The sequence below is a fragment of the Aquarana catesbeiana genome, linkage group LG12, assembly GCF_042186555.1.
Source record: "Aquarana catesbeiana isolate 2022-GZ linkage group LG12, ASM4218655v1, whole genome shotgun sequence".
Lineage (NCBI taxonomy): Eukaryota > Metazoa > Chordata > Amphibia > Anura > Ranidae > Aquarana > Aquarana catesbeiana.
In genome coordinates, this window is record NC_133335.1 from 74,044,219 (window position 1) to 74,063,369 (window position 19,151).

General features: G+C 41.5%; 1 protein-coding gene across 5 annotated transcripts in view; it reads right to left on the bottom strand.

Moving 5' to 3' along the window:
• CALCOCO2 (calcium binding and coiled-coil domain 2) overlaps positions 1-19,151 on the bottom strand; it is a 137,349-nt gene that overhangs the window by 28,651 nt on the left and 89,547 nt on the right. For all 5 annotated transcript variants that reach the window (XM_073608053.1, XM_073608050.1, XM_073608054.1 and 2 more), the window contains exons 14-17: positions 15,489-15,584; positions 15,233-15,301; positions 6,624-6,731; positions 2,862-2,957 (exon numbers count right to left, since the gene is read on the bottom strand). In XM_073608053.1, the coding sequence (XP_073464154.1) occupies positions 2,862-2,957; positions 6,624-6,731; positions 15,233-15,301; positions 15,489-15,584 (369 nt within the window). The remainder of the gene's footprint in view (positions 1-2,861; positions 2,958-6,623; positions 6,732-15,232; positions 15,302-15,488; positions 15,585-19,151) is intronic.

Consider the following 19,151-nt stretch of genomic DNA (forward strand, 5'->3'; position numbering starts at 1 on the left):
GGAAACTGTGCTGATAAACAATCAGTACAGACCCCCTCTGTCAGGAGAGCAGCCGATCGGCTCTCCTCTACTCGCGTCTGTCAGACGCAAGTGAGGAAAAGCCGATCACCGTCTCTTCCTATTTACATCGTGATCAGCCGTGATTGGACATGGCTGATCACGTGGTAAAGAGTCTCCATCAGAGACTCTTTACCTAGATCGGAGTTGCGGTGTGTCAGACTGATGAGGAGTGAAAGGGGGCGCGGCTCCCTGTCTGTATGGACACAGAAAGCTGTAGCTCGGCTCGGGTGCCCCCATAGCAAGCTGCTTGCTGTGGGGGCACTCAGAAGGAGGGAGGGGCCAGGAGCAGCAAAGAGGGACTTGAGAAGAGGAGGATCTGGGCTGCCCTGTGAAAAAACACTGCACAGAGCAGGTAAGTATAATATGTTTTTTATTTTTAACTAAAAAACACGAGACTTTAGTATCATTTTAATACATATAACAGAAATGTAAAATCAACACCTACTGGATTTCATAGGTTTTGTTCAAACTTATAGAGCAGTGCTTCTCAACAAGGGTTCCTCCTGAGGTTGCAAAGCAACGAGTAATGGTGGATTGATCTCCAACCTACACTGACCTCCAGTGCAAGGAGGCAATTTTCCACTAACAACTAATGTAAGGGGGTCACTTCTACACAGAGAAATAATGTTAGAGGAAACCATCATTTTTACTCTCTGCCTTTTGTTTTGGCAGTTATTATTAATTTCGAGCCTATTATTGAAAATAATTTTGTAGAAGGTCGGTAACAAAATAATTTGCCCTTGGTGTCAAAAATGCTAGATACACTGCATTACTTTTACTTTTATTTTCTTCAAAATGTTTGTCATCCTCAGGGGTAAAAAACATTGAGATTTTAGAGTGTGTAAATGTAAATGATTACCCTATAAAATGATCTGAAACAATTGTATTAATTTAAAAATATAAACAGAAGCCTTTACTCAATACTGGTTTCCTTTAAAACAATAAAAGGATGACAAAAAAACAAACACCCACCTTCAAAAAAAACAAAAAAATATATATATACATACACTATGTATGTATGTATGTGTGTATATTATATATATATATATATATATATATATATATATATATATATATATATATATATATATATATATACACACACATAGAACCTTGTCTTTTAAGGTCATCTAACGATATAGTTATATACACTATATTTTCAAAAGTATTGGGACACACTTGCCTTTACACACACATGAACTTTAATGGCATCCCAGTCTTAGTCCATAGGGTTCAATATTGAGTTGGTCCACCCTTTGCAGCCATAACAGCTTCAACTCTTCTGGGAAGGATGTCCACGAGATTTAGGAGTGTCTCTATGGGAATGTTTGACCATTCTTCCAGAAGCACATTTGTGAGATCAGGCACTGATTTTGGACAAGAAGGCCTGGCTCGCAGTCTCCGCTCTAATTCAAGTCAAGTTCCTCCACCCCAAACTTGCTCATCCGTGTCTTTATGGACCTTGCTTTGTGCAGTGGTGCGCAGTCATGTTGGAACAGGAAGGGGCCATCCCCAAACTGTTCCCACAAAGTTGGAAGCATAAAATTGTCCAAAATGTCTTGGTATGCTGACGCCATAAGAATTCTCTTCACTGGAACTAAGGGGCCAAGCCCAACCCCTGAAAAACAACCCCACACCATAATCCGCCCTCCCCCAAATGATTTGGACCAGTGCACAAAGCAAGGTCCATAAAGACATGGATGAGCGAGTTTGGGGTGGAGCAGCTTGACTGGCCTGCACAGAGTCCTGACCTCAACCTGATAGAACACCTTTGGGATGAATAAGAGCGGAGACTGCGAGCCAGACCTTCTCACCCACATCAGTGCCTGACCTCACAAATGCGCCTCTGGAAAAATGGTCAAACATTCCCATAGACACACTCCTAAACCTTGTGGACAGTCTTCCCAGAAGAGTTGAAGCTGTTATAGCTGCAAAGGGTGGGCCAACTTAATATTGAACCCTACGGACTAAGACTGGGATGTCATTAAAGTTCATGTGCGTGTAAAGGCAGGCGTCCCAATACTTTTGACAATATAGTTGTATATAACTATATCATTAGATATTTTTTGCGTTTTTGCAAATGCGTTTAGATGCGTCAAGTGCTTAGGAATTTATTAACTTCATTAACCAGAATATTACTTATTATTTATTTTATTCTGGCCATTGAAATGAAAAAAAAAAAACGCTCAAGCACTACACTCACCTAGCACTTAGGCACATTTAGATGGGTTTACATGCGTTTAGGTGCGTTTTGGGGTTTTTTTCAGCCAAAGCACTCCTCTCTTGAACACACAAGTGATGTTTTTTTTTCTGCCTCCAAACTCCTGTAAATGCCTATGTGTTCATGAAAATATAGGCTAATATTAAAAGGGGCATTTAGACACAGAAAAAAAATCTCAAACGCCAGTAAAACAGGAGTTTTTGAGCGATAGTGTACATCAGGCCACTGTGTGAATGGGAGCACATAAATATATGGTCTGATTTTTCCAAATTTGACGGCAAAAGTGGAAATACACTTTACGTTTTACTGTTGCCTGTGCCCATTCCTTACAGGATACTGGTGCCAAGATAAAATCACTCGTATGAACTGAAATGTACACTTCAACTTTTGTCCTTTCTGGTTTGAAGTCAGCGATGGTAACCCAGTGTTGGTAAGTGATGTGTATAAAGAGCAGTGGCCACTGAATTAACCACCATTTCTTTGATGTGTTCTTCCATGTGAGCATTTTCAGTCTTTATCTGCAATTGTGTGTTATATACAGTCATACACATAAAAGTCTGGCAGGGACAGATTTTCTTACTTCAATTGTTACTTTCAGATCTGTGACTTCTTCTTCTCTCAGTTCAATAATGCTCCTTAATCCTGCAATTAATTCTTTATTTTTCCTGTCTTCATCCTATGAAATCGAAGCATAACAAATCATTACACAGTAACGTTACAATTGAGAACAATCTTTGCACTTCACTAAGGAGGTAGTTCCAAGATACATAATACATTTAAAGTGTAAGTATAGCCAAATGAGTATTTTTTTAGATTAGGGAGTTCTTGAAACCCCTGTCAGTAAATTTTTTGCCCTGTTTTTTTTTTGGTGGGTGGGAGGGGGGATATCCTTTCACTTCCGGTCTTGGAGAAGCAACAGGAAGGAATCTCTGGAAAGAGGTAATCCCCCTCTTAGACAGTTACACCGGAACAGGTGTCCCATTGGAGGGCTCATCCTTACCTATTGTTCCGATGTCACCCTAAGGCTGCTTTCACACTGGGGCATTGGGGGCATCGGTGGTAAAGCGTCGCTATTTCTAGTGGCGCTTTACCGTCATTTTAGCGGCGCTATTCGACCGCTAGCGGGGCGCTTTTAACCCCCGCTAGTGGCCGAAAAAGGGTTCAAAGCGCCACTTTGCCGGCGGCATCTACTAATCAATCCCTAAAAAAAAAAAAAACACATTTAACCTGTACCTAGTCTTTAACCATCTCAATACAGGGCACTTTCACTCCCTTCCTGCCCAGGCCATTTTTCAGCTTTCAGCGTTGTCACATTTTGAATGATAATTGCGCGGTCATGCAACACTGTACCCAAATGAAATTTTTATTATTTTTTCCCCACAAATAGAGCTTTTTATTTAGTGGTATTTGATCACCTCTGCGGTTTTTATTTTTTGCGCTATAAACAAAAGAAGAGTGTCAAGTTTGAAAAAAACAAATTTTTTACTTTTTGCTATAATAAATATCCGATTTTTTTTTTTTTTAAACAAATTTTTTTCTCAGTTTAGGCCGATATGTATTCTTCTACATATTTTTGGTAAAAAAAAAAAATCGCAATAAGCGTATATTGATTGGTTTGCACAAAAGTTACAGCGTCTACAAAATAGGGGATAGATTTATAGCATTTTTATTTTTTTTACTAGTAATGGCAGCGATCTGCGATTTTTATCGTGACTGTGATATTGCGGCGGACATATCGGACACTTTTGACACATTTTTGGGACCATTCACATTTATACAGCGATCCGTGCTATAAAAATGCACTGATTACTGTATAAATGTGACTGGCAGGGAAGGGGTTAACACTAGGGGGTGATCAAGGGGTTAAATATGTTCCTAGGGAGTGTTTCTAACTAAAGGGGGAGGGGACTCACAAGGGGAGGAGACCGATCGGTGTGGTTCTATACTGAGAACACACATCGGTCTCCACTCCTCTGACAGGACGTGGATTTGTGTGTTTACACACACAGATCCAGGGTCGTGCCGTGTTACAATCGCGGGTGCCCGGCGGACATCGCGGCCGCCGGGCACGCGCATCGGGTGCCCAGTGACATGGCACGCGCGCGTTTGCCGCTGGCGGGGCGCACGCGCCCCCTGGTGGGCCCTGCCAAAACAAGAGCCGCACCGCCTGCCCGTCATATGACAGTTGGCGGGCGGCAAGTGGTTAAGGGAGTTGTAAAAGCAGAAGGTTTTTTTATCTTAATGCATTCTATGCATTAGGATAAAAAACCTTCTGTGTGCAGTAGCCCCCCTCAGCCCCCCTAACACTTACCTGAGCCCCATCTAGATCCAGGGATGTTGCAGGAAAGTGCCGGCTGCCCGGGACTCCCTTCTCATTGGCTGAGATAGCAGCGTGGCACCATTGGCTCCCGCTTCTGTCAAAGTCAGTCAGCCAATGAGGAGTTAAAGGGGGCGCCGCTCCATGTCTGCATGGACACAGAAAGCTGTGGCAAGGCTCGGGTGCCCCCATAGCAAGCTGCTTGCTGTGGGGGCACTCAGAAGGAGGGAGGGGCCAGGAGCAGCAAAGAGGGACTTTTTGAAGAGGAGGATCTGGGCTGCTCTGTGCAAAACCACTGCACAGAGCAGGTAAGTATAACATCAAATGATACACAATGAAACTTGTTGTGTAAGTGACCTCGCGCACTACCCCTATATAAATGCTGTTGCGATAAGCAATATAAATATGGATGCATAAATACAATTAAAACAAATGTTGTGGTTCCACTCTTCAAATTAGTAAGTGAACAAAGTGCTTTGGTGTATATGCAGCATCAAAATAATAATAATAAAATGCACAAATAAATGAAGTTAAAACAGGTGTTGTAGTTCCACTCTTTAAAATCATAAGTGAACAAAGTGCATTGGTGTATAAATATATTAGTCCATAAATACCGTAACTAAAGTGCTAAGAAAATATTGACAATGGTGATCAATACAGGTGAACATGCGTTGATCGAAGATCTGGTGACTTTCGTGTAGTTACACCCCCGCTAAGTGCTCACAGAACTCTCACCTTAGTGACACAGTATAAGTGCCTGTAGTATCCTTTAGAGATGTAGTCACTGTGACTTTGACCATTTTTCCAGAAGAACATTTGTGAGATCAGGCACTGATATTGGACGAGAAGGCCTGCCTCGCAGTCTCCACTCTAATTCAAATCAAGTTCCTCCACCAAACAAAAAAAGAAGAAGAAAACGCCCCCCCAAACTTGCTCATCCATGTCTTTATGGACCTTGCTCTGTGCACTGGTGCGCAGTCGTGTTGGAACAGGAAGGGGCCAACCCCAAGCTGTTCCCAGTTGGGAGCATGAAATTGTCCAAAATGTCTTGGTATGCTGACGCCACAAGAATTATCTTCACTGGAACTAAAGGGCCAAGCCCAACCCCTGAAAAACAACCCCACACCATAATCCGCCCTCCACCAAATGATTTGGACCAGTGCACAAAGCAAGGTCCATAAAGACATGGATGAGCGAGTTTGGGGTGGACAGAGTCCTGACCTCAACCCGACAGAACACCTTTGGGATGAATAAGAACGGAGACTGCGAGCCAGACCTTCTCGTCCACATCAGTGCCTGATCTCACAAATGCGCTTCTGGAAAAATGGTCAAACATTCCCATAGACACACTCCTAAACCTTGTGGACAGCCTTCCCAGAAGAGTTGAAGATGTTATAGCTGCAAAGGATGGGCCAACTTAATATTGAACCCTACGGACTAATGCCCCGTACACACGGTCGGACTTTGTTTGGACATTCCAACAACAAAATCCTAGGATTTTTTCCGACGGATGTTGGCTCAAACTTGTCTTGCATACACACAGTCACACAAAGTTGTCGGAAAATCAGATCATTCTGAACGCGGTGACTTAAAACACGTACGTCGGGACTATAAACGGGGCAGTGGCCAATAGCTTTCATCTCTTTATTTATTCTGAGCATGCGTGGCACTTTGTCCGTGGGATTTGTGTACACACGATCGGAATTTCCGACAACGGATTTTGTTGTCGGAAAATTTTATAGCAAGCTCTCAAACTTTGTGTCGGAAAATCCGATGGAAAATGTGTGATGGAGCCTACACACGGTCGGAATTTCCGACAACAAGGTCCTATCACACATTTTCCATCGGAAAATCCGACCGTGTGTACGGGGCATTAGACTGGGGTGCCATTAAAGTTCATGTGTGTGTAAAGGCAGGTGTCCCAATACTTTTGACAATATAGTGTATATAACTATATCATTAGATGACCTTAAAAGACAGAGTTCTATACACTGCCAACAGTTATAGTCTGAAAAACACATTCACCTGCTCCTTTGCCAGCTTCTGTTCCATGCTGATCTTGCACTCTTGAGCAGATCTGAGGTTTGTTTGAAGCTCTCTTATTTTATTTTCCAAGTCAAACACTTTCATCTCCTAAAAGTGAAGTTTACAAAAATCTGTTTTCATCAGACAGCAAATAAGACATGAAAACCAAGATGGGTCGTGAAATCAGTTTTTACGCATTACACTCCTGCCTGCATGACTGGCATCCCTTCACTACTACTCAATGTATTTGCAGCACTGTATACATGTATTAATGGCTCCAAGATCTGAATAAACATATACAAAAGGCTATTGAAGCACTTAGGCAACCATACATTCTCGGTTAAAAAAATAGTAGAGATACGTATAAAGACATTTAGGGCTCATTCACACCAATCACACCAGTGCACACCTGACAGCACACAGCCCCTTTATCAGCAGTGGGTGCTACAGTGTCATCACATCACATTGTGGTATAGATAGGTGGTGCTGCGCTAATCCTAAGTGAAGAAATAAACTAAATGAAGATAAATAAATAGATTCTATTATGTGGCGTGTATTGTAGTGTGCACCAAATAATTATAACGTGTAGTGATTACTAGCTAACTCGTGTAGGGCCAGTCGCTCACACAGCAACAAGCCATAATAATAAAAATACACTCACAAGTAATGAAACCTAATAAATAATTATCAACGAATTCATATAAATTAATAGCAGCAAATGTGGAAGTGACAACTTCTAATAAAGTGCACAAAAGCAATAAATAAGTGGATTGCAACGTGTGTCAAACATGCAACACATAAAGTGACTGTGTGCAACAGTGCAGCAAAGAAATGCAGTTTGGACATTTTTTGTGCTGCATTTCTTTGCTGCACTGTTGCACACAGTCACTTTATGTGTTGCATGTTTGACACACGTTGCAATCCACTTATTTATTGCTTTTGTGCACTTTATTAGAAGTTGGCACTTCCACATTTGCTGCTATTAATTTATATGAATTTGTTGATATTTATTTATTATTTCATTACTTATGAGTGTATTTTTATTATTATGGCTTGTTGCTGTGTGAGTGACTGGCCCTACACGGGTTAGCTAGTAATCACTACACGTTATAATTATTTGGTGCACACTACAATACACGCCACATAATAGAATCTATTTATTTATCTTCATTTAGTTTATTTCTTCACTTAGGATTAGCGCAGCACCACCTATCTATACCACTATTCACCCACAGGGTCCGGTTCGTACCCTATTTGGTGCAGGCAGCTTTTCCCACTAGTCCTGTCTCTTACATACATGATAGCGCGGGAATAATTATATATTTCCATCACATCACATTGTCACTGTTGCATGAGGAAGGGGTTCTTAGTAGCTTTTGGCTAAGATCAAGTGTAGTATCTGTTCTTATCAATTACCAGAGGAGGCACTGTGCTGCTCCTATTCGAGGAGGGCTATGCATATCCTCTGGTGTGATGGTATCTAGATGGTTCGTATCGGCAGGGACCAAACCCGAGTGCTCCTAGGTCTGAAGGCTGGTACTCGGTCGAGCCTGAGCGAGCCAGAAGGATGCTCCTGGTGAGGATGGGTGCTGCACTGGTCTGGCCAAAGGCTGGGCCATCCAGGCCTTTTGGCTAGGATTGGTGTGGTCTCTGGTATGATGGGGGCCTGGAAGGCTAGTATCGGGGGAGACCGTATCCGGTGTCTGTGGCTCTCCCCGAAAATACCTAGAAGGGCTCACTATCTGGCAGCGACGGGGGTTGCTCTGGTCCGGCTGAGGGCCGGGCCCAAAAGAAGCCCGTGGTGCATGTGCCCCTGGAGTGGCAGTCCAGGGGTGCCATAACTTAACTGTGAGTGAGGGTCACTTTGTATTGCGGCACCAAGGTCACTGCACTACCACACACTTTTTTCACACCTGCCTCTTGGGTAGGGCTTTTTGGCTGGGACCAGAGGAATTTTTTATTCCTGGCCAGCCATTGTATTGCACAATGGTCATTTTCACTTCCTCTCCCGACTTCTTTTATTTATAGCCCTTTGTTTGTCACTTTTTTGTTGTACACAGTTTTGTACATATAACTGGTAGGGTGTAGGTCCTCAGGCCTGCCCTGAAAGTCTTGGGAGGGGGTGGACATGGCCTTCTGGCTTAGTTCTCCCTCTCTCATGGGGTCTCCCTTTGGGGGAGCTCCACCTAGTTCTTGATTGGGTCTGTTTCGGCAGACCCTCCAAAGAATGGGGTCCGTCTGGTTTGGGCCAGATGGACCAAGTGTAAGTACCTCAGTCCCCGTCTGGAGCCTAATGCCCTGGGGGATCAGGGTTAAGGTCCTTTTTTTTTTGAGGACTATGTGTACACCCGTTTTGTGTATTACTCTTTATGTGTGTGCACTTTTTTTGGCACAGGGTGGAGTTTTTGGAGTGTGTTCACACAACACGGGCTTTAAAAAAAAAAAAAAAAAAGAGGGGTTCTTGGTAGCTCCGAAACGTTGCATCTTTTTGTGACAAAACCTTTTTTTACTTTCTTGGCTGGTTCATCATTTACCTACTGTTTGCAATTGTTTGCATACTTACTTCTCCCAGTGAGGATGCTCTCCACCGATGATCAAGCCTTCCTGCATCAATGGGTACCAGCATAGAATCCATTGATTCAAACCTTTCAGCAATGCACTAGTGCTTTAATTGTGTATAGGATTTATAGGGGCAGAAAACTAGGTTGTCACCATCCTGTCTGCTTTCAAACTCTTCTTAAAGCCTCAGGCCTCTGCATTATGGCAAGTGTAAGGGCATCTCAGCAGGATCACTTATCACTGCAATTTTATTATATGCAATTTTTTTTTTGGGGGGGGGGGTAATGTTGGGGTTTGTGAATAGACTGCTTAAGGTAATATCTTTACTGAATCACTGTAGAAATTCCTTCTCTCAGTTCTGTGGTTATGCTATTAATTGGACAAAATATAACATTTTGTGGTCATCAGGAGATCTGGGAGAATTAAAATTTGCTTTAACAACCTTTGCAGATGCTACATCTAATATTCAATAATTTGAATATATATACCATGAGATTTGGGTTGTTTATATGAACTGAATTAACAACACATTTTCTCAAATATTACAAAACTGGGGTCACTTATCAAGTCTTATGGGGCAAGTGGCTCTAATTAAATTGATGATAGTGCCTTTATTATATACAGATGTTGCCTTTTTTGTTAAAAAAAAGAAAGCATTCCAGAATTGTATCTGGCATTCTCAAAAGTATACCGTATCATGCAGACTTTTATAAGATGTGGGATTACCGTACCTTATTTTGGTATATTATCAAAGCCTTATAAAGTATAGCAAAACATTGGCTACGTGTTATAAAAAGCAATTTTTTTCAATTTTGTTACACAGTGAGGCAGTGTAAAACAGGGGTAGTGTGACAGATTTTTTATATGACCAGTTTTATTCATAAAGGCCTCCCTTTGCTGCATAAAAATAGCACAGTGCCAATATAAAACATTCCTAATTGTATGTGTGTTTTGAGTGTTCCAAAGACTATGGCAAATCTGTAACAGGTGTTTGAAGAATGAACAGTTGGCTAGTTTGATTGCAAGGAATGCAAATACACACAAAAGTTGCAAAATGTTAAAAGGCAGGCAGCCTATTTTACAAATGACGCACAATCAAAAAATTTATTTATAGGCTACTGATCCTTTTTTCTTTCTGTAGAATGATCAATTCAATTGAAATATTTCTGCAAATATCAGAAACTATGGGGCTGATTTATTAAAGGCAAATAGGCTTTTCACTTTGCAAGGGAATTTTCCCCAGAGCTAGTTGAATGCTAAGCTAATCATTAATTTTATGTTAAAAGGTCTTAAAGGAGAAGTCCAGCCTGAGCTTTTTAGGCTGGACTTCTCCTTATGCCCTGTACACACGACCGGTTTTGCCGTCAGAATAAACTGTCGGTTTTTCCGACGGAGTTCTGGCGGAATTCCGCTCAAACTGTCTTGCATGCACACGAACACACCAAATTCCGACCGTCCAGAACGATGTCAAGTACACCACGTACGACAGGACTAGAAAAAGGAAGTTCAAGAGCCAGTAGCCAATAGCTTCCGTCTCGTACTTGCTTCAGAGCATGCGTCGTTTTTGGTCCGTCGGAATAGCATACAGACGAGCAGTTTTACTGATAGTACTTAGTTCCATCTGAAAAATGTAAAACATGTTCACTATCTAAGTCCGTCAGAATTTTCAACGGAAAAAGTCCAATGGGGCATAAACACAAACGGTAAATATGATGAAAAGCTCCTATCGGACTTTTTTTGACGGACATTCCGCTCGTGTGTACGCAGCATAAGGGTCACAGGAGTGCAATCCATTTTGCACTCCTGTGCCCCGTTTTCAGCACAGAGCGGTCTGAAGTCCGCTCTCTGCTGACATCACTGCTATCAGTCGAGGCACCGTGTCACCCCGACTTCCCAAGTCTGGACCTGCCAGCTGCCTTGACTGATGGCAGTCTCAGCAAACCGCTGAGCTTCTGAGATGGCCTCTCCCCGTCCCTCCACAGCTCAGCGCTCCAATGAGCATGGAGGATTAGAGCAGGAGAGATGCTGACTGACAAGCAAGACTGGCAAGACTGCTCTCATCAAACAGCTTAAAAATGTAACTTATAGACAAAAATTATATTTATCAACATAAACTATTTAAAAAAAAGACAAAAAGGAACAAACAAAACACGTATACAAAAAGGGAAGACAAAAAAGTTTATTTTGATAAATACATTTTCTCTAGCAGTTTAGAACGTTTAGTTTTTCGCTTTTTTGCAACAACGCAAAATCTTGAGGGTATATGAGATTCTTTCTTTTCAGCAGTGGATATCTTTATATCGTTAAGCATAAGGCATGTAATGCCTAAATATAGTTTAAATCATACATTTAAAGAAGATTGGCATAATAACTACAGGCTCTCCTCACTTAATGACCAGGTTCCGTTCCAATGACCAGATCGTTAAAGGAATTGGTCGTTAAACGAGGAGCCACAAGTAGTCAATATTTTAAGCATTCTTAACTACTGTACTGTACTTGATAAATTGCTTTATCCTCAAATTCCCTTTGTTTATCTATTTATTTATCTATTTGTTTTTGGATATTTCAAAATGTATTTTTTCCTCATTTTTGTAATATTTACAAAAATGTATAAAAGAAGATTAAACAGAAAAAAAATATTTACTAATTTTAGGCAAATTATGCTTTTTAAGGATAGAAAAAAGACCTTTGGATAAGAGGTGGGTATTGATAAATAAATATTGCTATTGTTTTAAAGATGACTACATCCGTCTTTTCTTTTAAGACTTTGAAGAATAGATGAAGAGTATCAGGGAACAATTACTTTATTTACCTACAACTAAGTTATTGTTCATACTAGCAAATCTGTGCTCATTCATAAATGGGGCAATTGTTGGAGTTACACACGATGAGATTATCAGACAAATAGTTGTCCGTTTTTTGTACATGCTAGTCTTTATATCAAAAATGGAAAGGTTACTAAAGTTATGAAAATTCTCATACAAAGGAATAAAAATTAGGAAGTGTAACATATTGTATTGTTAAAGTATGTTTGGATGAAAACTGTACTGGTTAAAATGAAAATCGTATGACCTGGTATCGTACGAGAAAAACTTTTGTGCTTGTCCCATTGGATAACTTTGCATGCCCTGTCCTGATCGGCTCCCAAAAACTGTGTACTAACAGTCAGATTTTCATATGATCATTCGAAAGCGGTATTTTTTGTACGGTCTTCTGATCGTTAGTATTAGGCTTTAGAGACAAGTGTCAGGATTGAGGAAGATTAGGGAACACCAGAGACATTTGAAGGAGTTGGCAGGGGTTGCTGAGGACTCTGGAGGCATGTATAAGAGGGGAGGGTATTGGGGATACCAGAGACATTTGTGAAGAAGGAGGAGATAGTGGAAGCATGTTTTGGGAAGTGAAAGGGATAAGGAATGGTTGAGGCATGCTAGAAAGATTGACTGGGTACGGGGATGGAATATATCAGCAATGGAAGCAATGTCAGGAAAAAGTCCTCAGGCTGTCAAGGCAAAGATTGCAAAGCTCCTAAGATGAGATGGACCATTCTTGCATGTATGCTTTCATTGGCAACTGATTTCCCCTTTTTATAAATGCATTAATTATCTTTGTAGTACAAAAGGATGGTTAAGGTATTTACAAATTAAGGGCTTTTTTAAAATGATGTGTATAATTTTGAAAAATCGTGAACAAAATAGACAAAAAAAAAATTGGAACTTTAAAGGAGAAGTGTTGAATATTAAAAAAACCAAACCTACATACTAACCTAAATGGCTACAGCATCGGTCCAATGCTGCAGCTGTTCCCTGCCAGTTTTAATATTGGGAACTGAGCGATCACATGAATGCTGAAGGCTCATTTCTTCGTCTTCACTGAGCAGTGAGCCAGTCACTGTCAATCACCTGTTTTCTGCTCTGCCTCTCCAGTGCACACAGGAACACCGTTTGTAGAGGGGGCAGGGGGGGCTGGGTCAGGCTCTCAGCGGCACACTGAAAGGCAGAGCCAGCTACTGGTCAGGCATCTGGGTGGATCCTGACCTTAAAGTCCTTAAAGATCCTTCCAGAGCCTGGATGGGCTCCTTGAGGTCAGCTGACAGCTTTCGGCTGAATTTTGGTCACAGAAATAAGTGCATTCCTGTGACCCAGAAGAGAAATATGGCCAAATAAGCTTTGGCCATACTTCTTTTAAAGCGGTAGTTAAAGTGAAACTAAAGTTTTGGGGGTTTTTTTGTTAAAAATAACAAACATGCTATACTAACCTACACTGTGCAGTGGATTTTCAGAGCAGCTTGGATCCTCCTCTTCTCGGGTCCCTCTTTGACTCTCCTGGCCCCTCCCTCCTGTTGAGTGCCCCCACTGCAAGCAGCTTGCTATGGGGCACCCGAGCTGAGCCACAGATCCCTGTGTCCATTCAGACACAAAGCTGCAGCCTGGCCCTGCCCCCTTTCTCTCCTCATTGGCTGACTGACTTTGATTAACAGCAGCAGGAGCCAATAGCGCCGCGCTGCTGTCTCAGCCAATGGGGAGGGGAGTCCCCGGCAGCCAAGACACTCCTACAACATCACTGGATAGAGTTGGGGCTCAGGTTAGTATTAGAGAGGCTGAGGGGGGGGGGGCTGCTGCACACAGAAGACATTCTAAGATAGAAAACCTTCTGCCTTTACAATCACTTTAAGTCTGCTATCTCTTTTAAGGGCCCCCTGGTGGGTTATGCCATAATGTGCTAATATGCACTGCATTTGTAGCACATTATGACAGACTTACCTGCTAAACAAAACCTCCAGTGCTGCGGTGTGATCGATCCGGCGGGGCTTGGGTGCATCCATCTTTGCCGCCTTCTGGGTACCATGCCTTTGGCTGCTTGAATGACTGAGCCACGATTACGTCACTCCCGCGCATGCACGTGGGAGTCATATCGCCGCGGCACTGATTGGGGCCGTGAATGTACCCTCAGCTGCGCATGCACTCCTCAGTGTACATAATGGCTGGCAGCAAATTTTTTAAAAACTAAGTTTACTACCACTTAAAAAAGACAGCTAAGGAAAGCAGGAGTAAAAGGAGTTTATACAGGTACTTAACTGACGTTAACGAGCAGTTAAATAGGCAAAATTTCATTTATGAATGAAGGCTACAACTTCTCTAAAGCCATCACTCATACATAGTTACATAGTTACATAGTAGGTGAGGTTGAAAAAAGACACAAGTCCATCAAGTCCAACCTATGTGTGTGATTATGTGTCAGTATTACATTATATATCCCTGTATGTTGCGGTCATTCAGGTGATTATCTAATAGTTTCTTGAAGCTATCAATGCTCCCCGCTGAGACCACCGCCTGTGGAAGGGAATTCCACATCCTTACCGCTCTTACAGTAAAGAACCCTCTACGTAGTTTAAGGTTAAACCTCTTTTCTTCTAATTGTAATGAGTGGCCCCGAGTCTTATTAAACTCTCTTCTGCGAAAAAGTTTTATCCCTATTGTGGGGTCACCAGTACAGTATTTGCAAATTGAAATCATATCCCCTCTCAAGCGTCTCTTCTCCAGAGAGAATAAGTTCAACGCTCGCAACCTTTCCTCATAACTAATATCCTCCAGACCCTTTATTAGCTTTTACAAAGCTGCTGTCAGCACTCCTAATACACAGAGTGGAACTTGCTGCCACATTGACAGAATTGCTGACAGTGTAAGAGGATACCACCTCAGCTGCACGCCTCCATCACCACTGTAGCAACCCACATGGCTGACATAGATTGAAATGCGTCTGTTTACATCCAATTACCTCTGAGTCTGTCTAGGTCCATAAAGAAAAAATTGGAAAAGATGTGCTCTTTTTTTCATTTTTTCCAACCTAAACGTGACAGATCAGAGATAGTTTGATGTAAACAGATGCAAGTCTGTTTACATCTGGCTGTCCATAGATCGAATCTGGGTCTGCAAAGTTCTGGACTGGACACAACCCATGTGAGAGGGTCCTTAGACTAGCTGGGTCCTAGTGTAAAAAAAATGTTTTTTAATAGTAAGTTGTGAACACCATGTATACTATACTCTTACCTGTCTGTTCACTATTTGCTCTAAGTCGGTCTTCGCCTTCTTTTCATTCGTTATTATCCGCACATGCTCCTTTTGTATAAAATATATATTATTAGTATCTGTCATATAGCAAGTAGTTAAAGCTAGAAAAAAAAACAGTTTATGAAACATAAACTGGTTTATTTATATATATTTTTTCTCCTTGCACCAATTATCTTGGCAAAGGTGTAGGGGAATCTGAAAAGGTTCTAGGCCAAGGCAGAAAAGGTACAATTACCTCAAAGTTGTCTTTCAGCTTGACTTCATTGGCTTGAAGATGAGTAATATTTAAATGTAATTTTTTAATTTCTTCATCTTTAGTTGCAAATTCCTTCTGTAATATGAGCATAATTATTTTATGAGCAAAATTTTTATTATACAAGATTAACGATATAACCAAAGGATATGTATCATACATCCAGAAGAACAGAATTTTCATTGTGCATCAAAAAAATCTAGCCATGGTACAAAATCAACTATCAATAAATGCCACAACTTCTGAAGAACAAGGTCACATGGACCCCTCCAATATTTGGCTCAACAACATTACGAGGAGATCAAGAAAAAAAAAAAGAGTAGAAAAGAGGAAGGAAAGAGAAAGAGTTTGAACCTGTGGACCTCAGCCAATACTCTGCTGGGTACAATATTAAGTGGATATATTTGGCCCATGGGCCCTATAGGTGTTCAAATTGTTTCTTGGTATCTTTGTTGATACTGGCCATCATTTTGTGGGTCATTATCAATGAGATCTTTTGTTTGACCTGAGAGATGGAAACCAAAGTTTTCTTCCACAATCTAGCTATAGTTATAGTTCTCTTAGCCGCTAAAAGCAATGCTGTATCCTGGCCTAGGCCGACAAGGCCCAGGCCTAGGGCAGCACTTTGCAAGGGGGCAGCACGAAAAGAGTCCCCGCCGGCTTGTGCTACACTGTTAGTGTAGCGCCAGTTTTATGAGGCATACTGGGCTGAGAGGCACGTTAGTCTAGCGCCCCCATAAAGCGACCGCACTGCTTCCGGTATGCGGGTGGCCGGCATTCCGTAACTGCTGGGGGGGAAGGCGCCGCTTCTAATTTTGACTGTCCTATCATCCTGGACCACAAACCTTCCTCACTGTGCTATGTTTTCTGCTGCACCATTAGCATGGTTATATCTTCTAAGTCCTCTCCATAAAATTATCAAATTCTCAGAAATTTGTGCTTAAAGTAGAACTATAGGCAACACTTTTTTTTTTTTCATTTTGGATAGAGTAAGGGAGGGTTATAGCCCCCTGTCAGTTTATTTTTTACCATCCCTTTCCCATTGCAGAGATTTCCCTTCACTTCCTGCCCCATATCCAAACAGGAAGTGAGAGGAAATCTATGCAAGTTAAGGGGATTCATTGTCTCCTTCCCCTGCAAGAGCCGAGCATTCAGATTCAGTACCTCAGATCAGCACACCCCGTCCTGTTGATGCTTTGTCCATTCTCCTCCCCTCCTCCTCCTGTCTGTGACATCTGACCTTAGGAGGAGAGGGAGGGGCCTTCCGTGTGTTATGGCCCGTACACACAATCCGAAAATCAGACGAAAAATACCGCTTTCGACACGGTCGTACGATAATCGGATCGTTAGTACAGAGCTTTCGAGAGCCGATCACGACAATTCATCTGATATTATTTGATCGGACAAGCACGAAAATTCTCCTTGTACGATTTTCGTTTAGTCAGTATAGTTGTCGTCCGAAAATACAATACAACTACAGTACAACACATGACATCACTTCCATTTTTTTTTTGTCGTACGAGAATTTTCGTGACTTTAGTAACCTATTTAATTTCTACTTGCGACTATTAAGCGAAAAAAGTTGCACGATCTGACGTACGATATTTGGATCGTGTGTACGGCCATTAGTGTGTGAGGCAAGAGGGGGGGAGGAGGGGGAGATGCCCGTACAGAGTAATTGCAGCGTGTCGGAACAGAAACACCCTTCACGAGCTGCGAGCCAGTCACTGGAGCCACTACATCAGGCCCCAGACCGGGAGTCTTTTTTGCGGTCTTGGGGCCCCTTTACAGTGGCGGAATGCCAGGGCCCAGTTGCAAGTGTGACTTTTGTGACCCTGGTAGTTCCGCCACTGGTCTGCTAGCTTTGCTTAATGCAGCTTGGCATTGCATGCTATTGCTGAGTCTGTCTTCAACTAGGACCCTCAGATCTTTTTCCATCTTTAATTCCCCCAAAAGGTTCTCCCCTTAGTGAGTAACTTGCATTTTAATTATTAGCCCTCAAGGGCATTACTTTACATTTTCAACATTAAACCTCATTTGCCATGTAGTTGCCCATCCCAAATTTTTTATTCAGATCTTCTTGTAAAGTTTCTATAACCTGCTATGAGTGCTGCTACTCTACTTATTTTTGTGTCATTGGCAAAAACTGAGATGGAACTATTTATACCAACCTCTATATCATTTATGAACAAATTAAACAGAGTTGGTCCCAGGACAGAGCCTTGGTGCACCTCACTTTTCACTCCAGACCAGTCTGAGTACATGTTATTTATCACCACCCCTTGGATACGCCCCTCTGTAACCAGTTTTCTATCCATGAACAAACCCTATGGTCCATGTCTACAGACCGCAGTTTGTAAATTAAGCGGACTGTATGGGGACTGTATCAAATGCTTTCGCAAAATCCAAATACACCACATCAACAGGCCTTCCTTTATCTAGATGGCAGCTTACTACCTTGGTAAATGTTAACAGGTTCGTTTAGCAAGAACGACCTTTTGTAAACCCGTGCTGATAGCTACTAAACATACTGTTTTCATCAGCAAATTCTTGGATATAGTCCCTTATCATTCCCTCCAATAGTTTATATACTATCGATGTTATACTGACAGGCCTGTAGTTTCCAGGAATATATTGTAAAACTAATTGAATCGCGCTATTGAAAAACAGATGTGTATATAAGTGATAATGAAATCACCTTTAGGATAAATCCAAATAAATGTGTATAATCATATATCATATAGATAGGCATGTATAAATAATCAATAAGTCTAACATCAAAAGTGCAGTCTTCATGTGAAGAATGGAAAAAATTAATGTGAGTCCATATGTGAACTATAGAACACCCGAGTGTTGAATTAAATGAAATAAAGATCTTGCTGGATAAGGACAAAGTGCTTGAATCCACCACCATGTATAGAGTGACTGGCCGCTTACCAGAAACCCATGACCCCCCGTTACAGAGGGTCTGAGTGAGCTCACTCGGGTGTTCTATTGTTCACATATGGACTCACATTAATTTTTTCCATTGTTGCACACGAAGACTGCACTTTTGATGTTAGACTTATTGATTATTTATACATGCCTATCTATATGATATATGATTATACACATTTATTTGGATTTATCCTAAAGGTGATTTCATTATCACTTATATACACATCTGTTTTTCAATAGCGCAATTCAATTAGTTTTACAATATTCATGTTTTGTGTTTGTGTCACATTTAAGAATTCACATCTTTTATAATATTTTAAATATTTCATTTATTTGTTATTTCTACCTGATCCTCTTTTTTTGACTACCTAATATCACTTACGCGCAGTTAATCCCCCCCCCCCTTTTTTCCAGGAATATGTCTCTGCCCTTTTTTGAATATTGGTACCACGTGGGCTTTTTGCCAATCAGCTGGTACCAATCCTGTCAGTATGCTGTCCATGGTTTACAGGACCACAAACAATTTCTCACAGCTAGCGTCCACAGGATTACCTCTAGCAAGACCCATAAAAGTTCCACCACTGTTCTGTACTCTTGGACAAATTACTTTTTTGGCATCCATCTGTCCCCACGAAATAAAAAAAATGTTTTTGCCCCCCCCATGTATACCACACGGCATACAGCACAGTAAATTAAAATAACTATAAG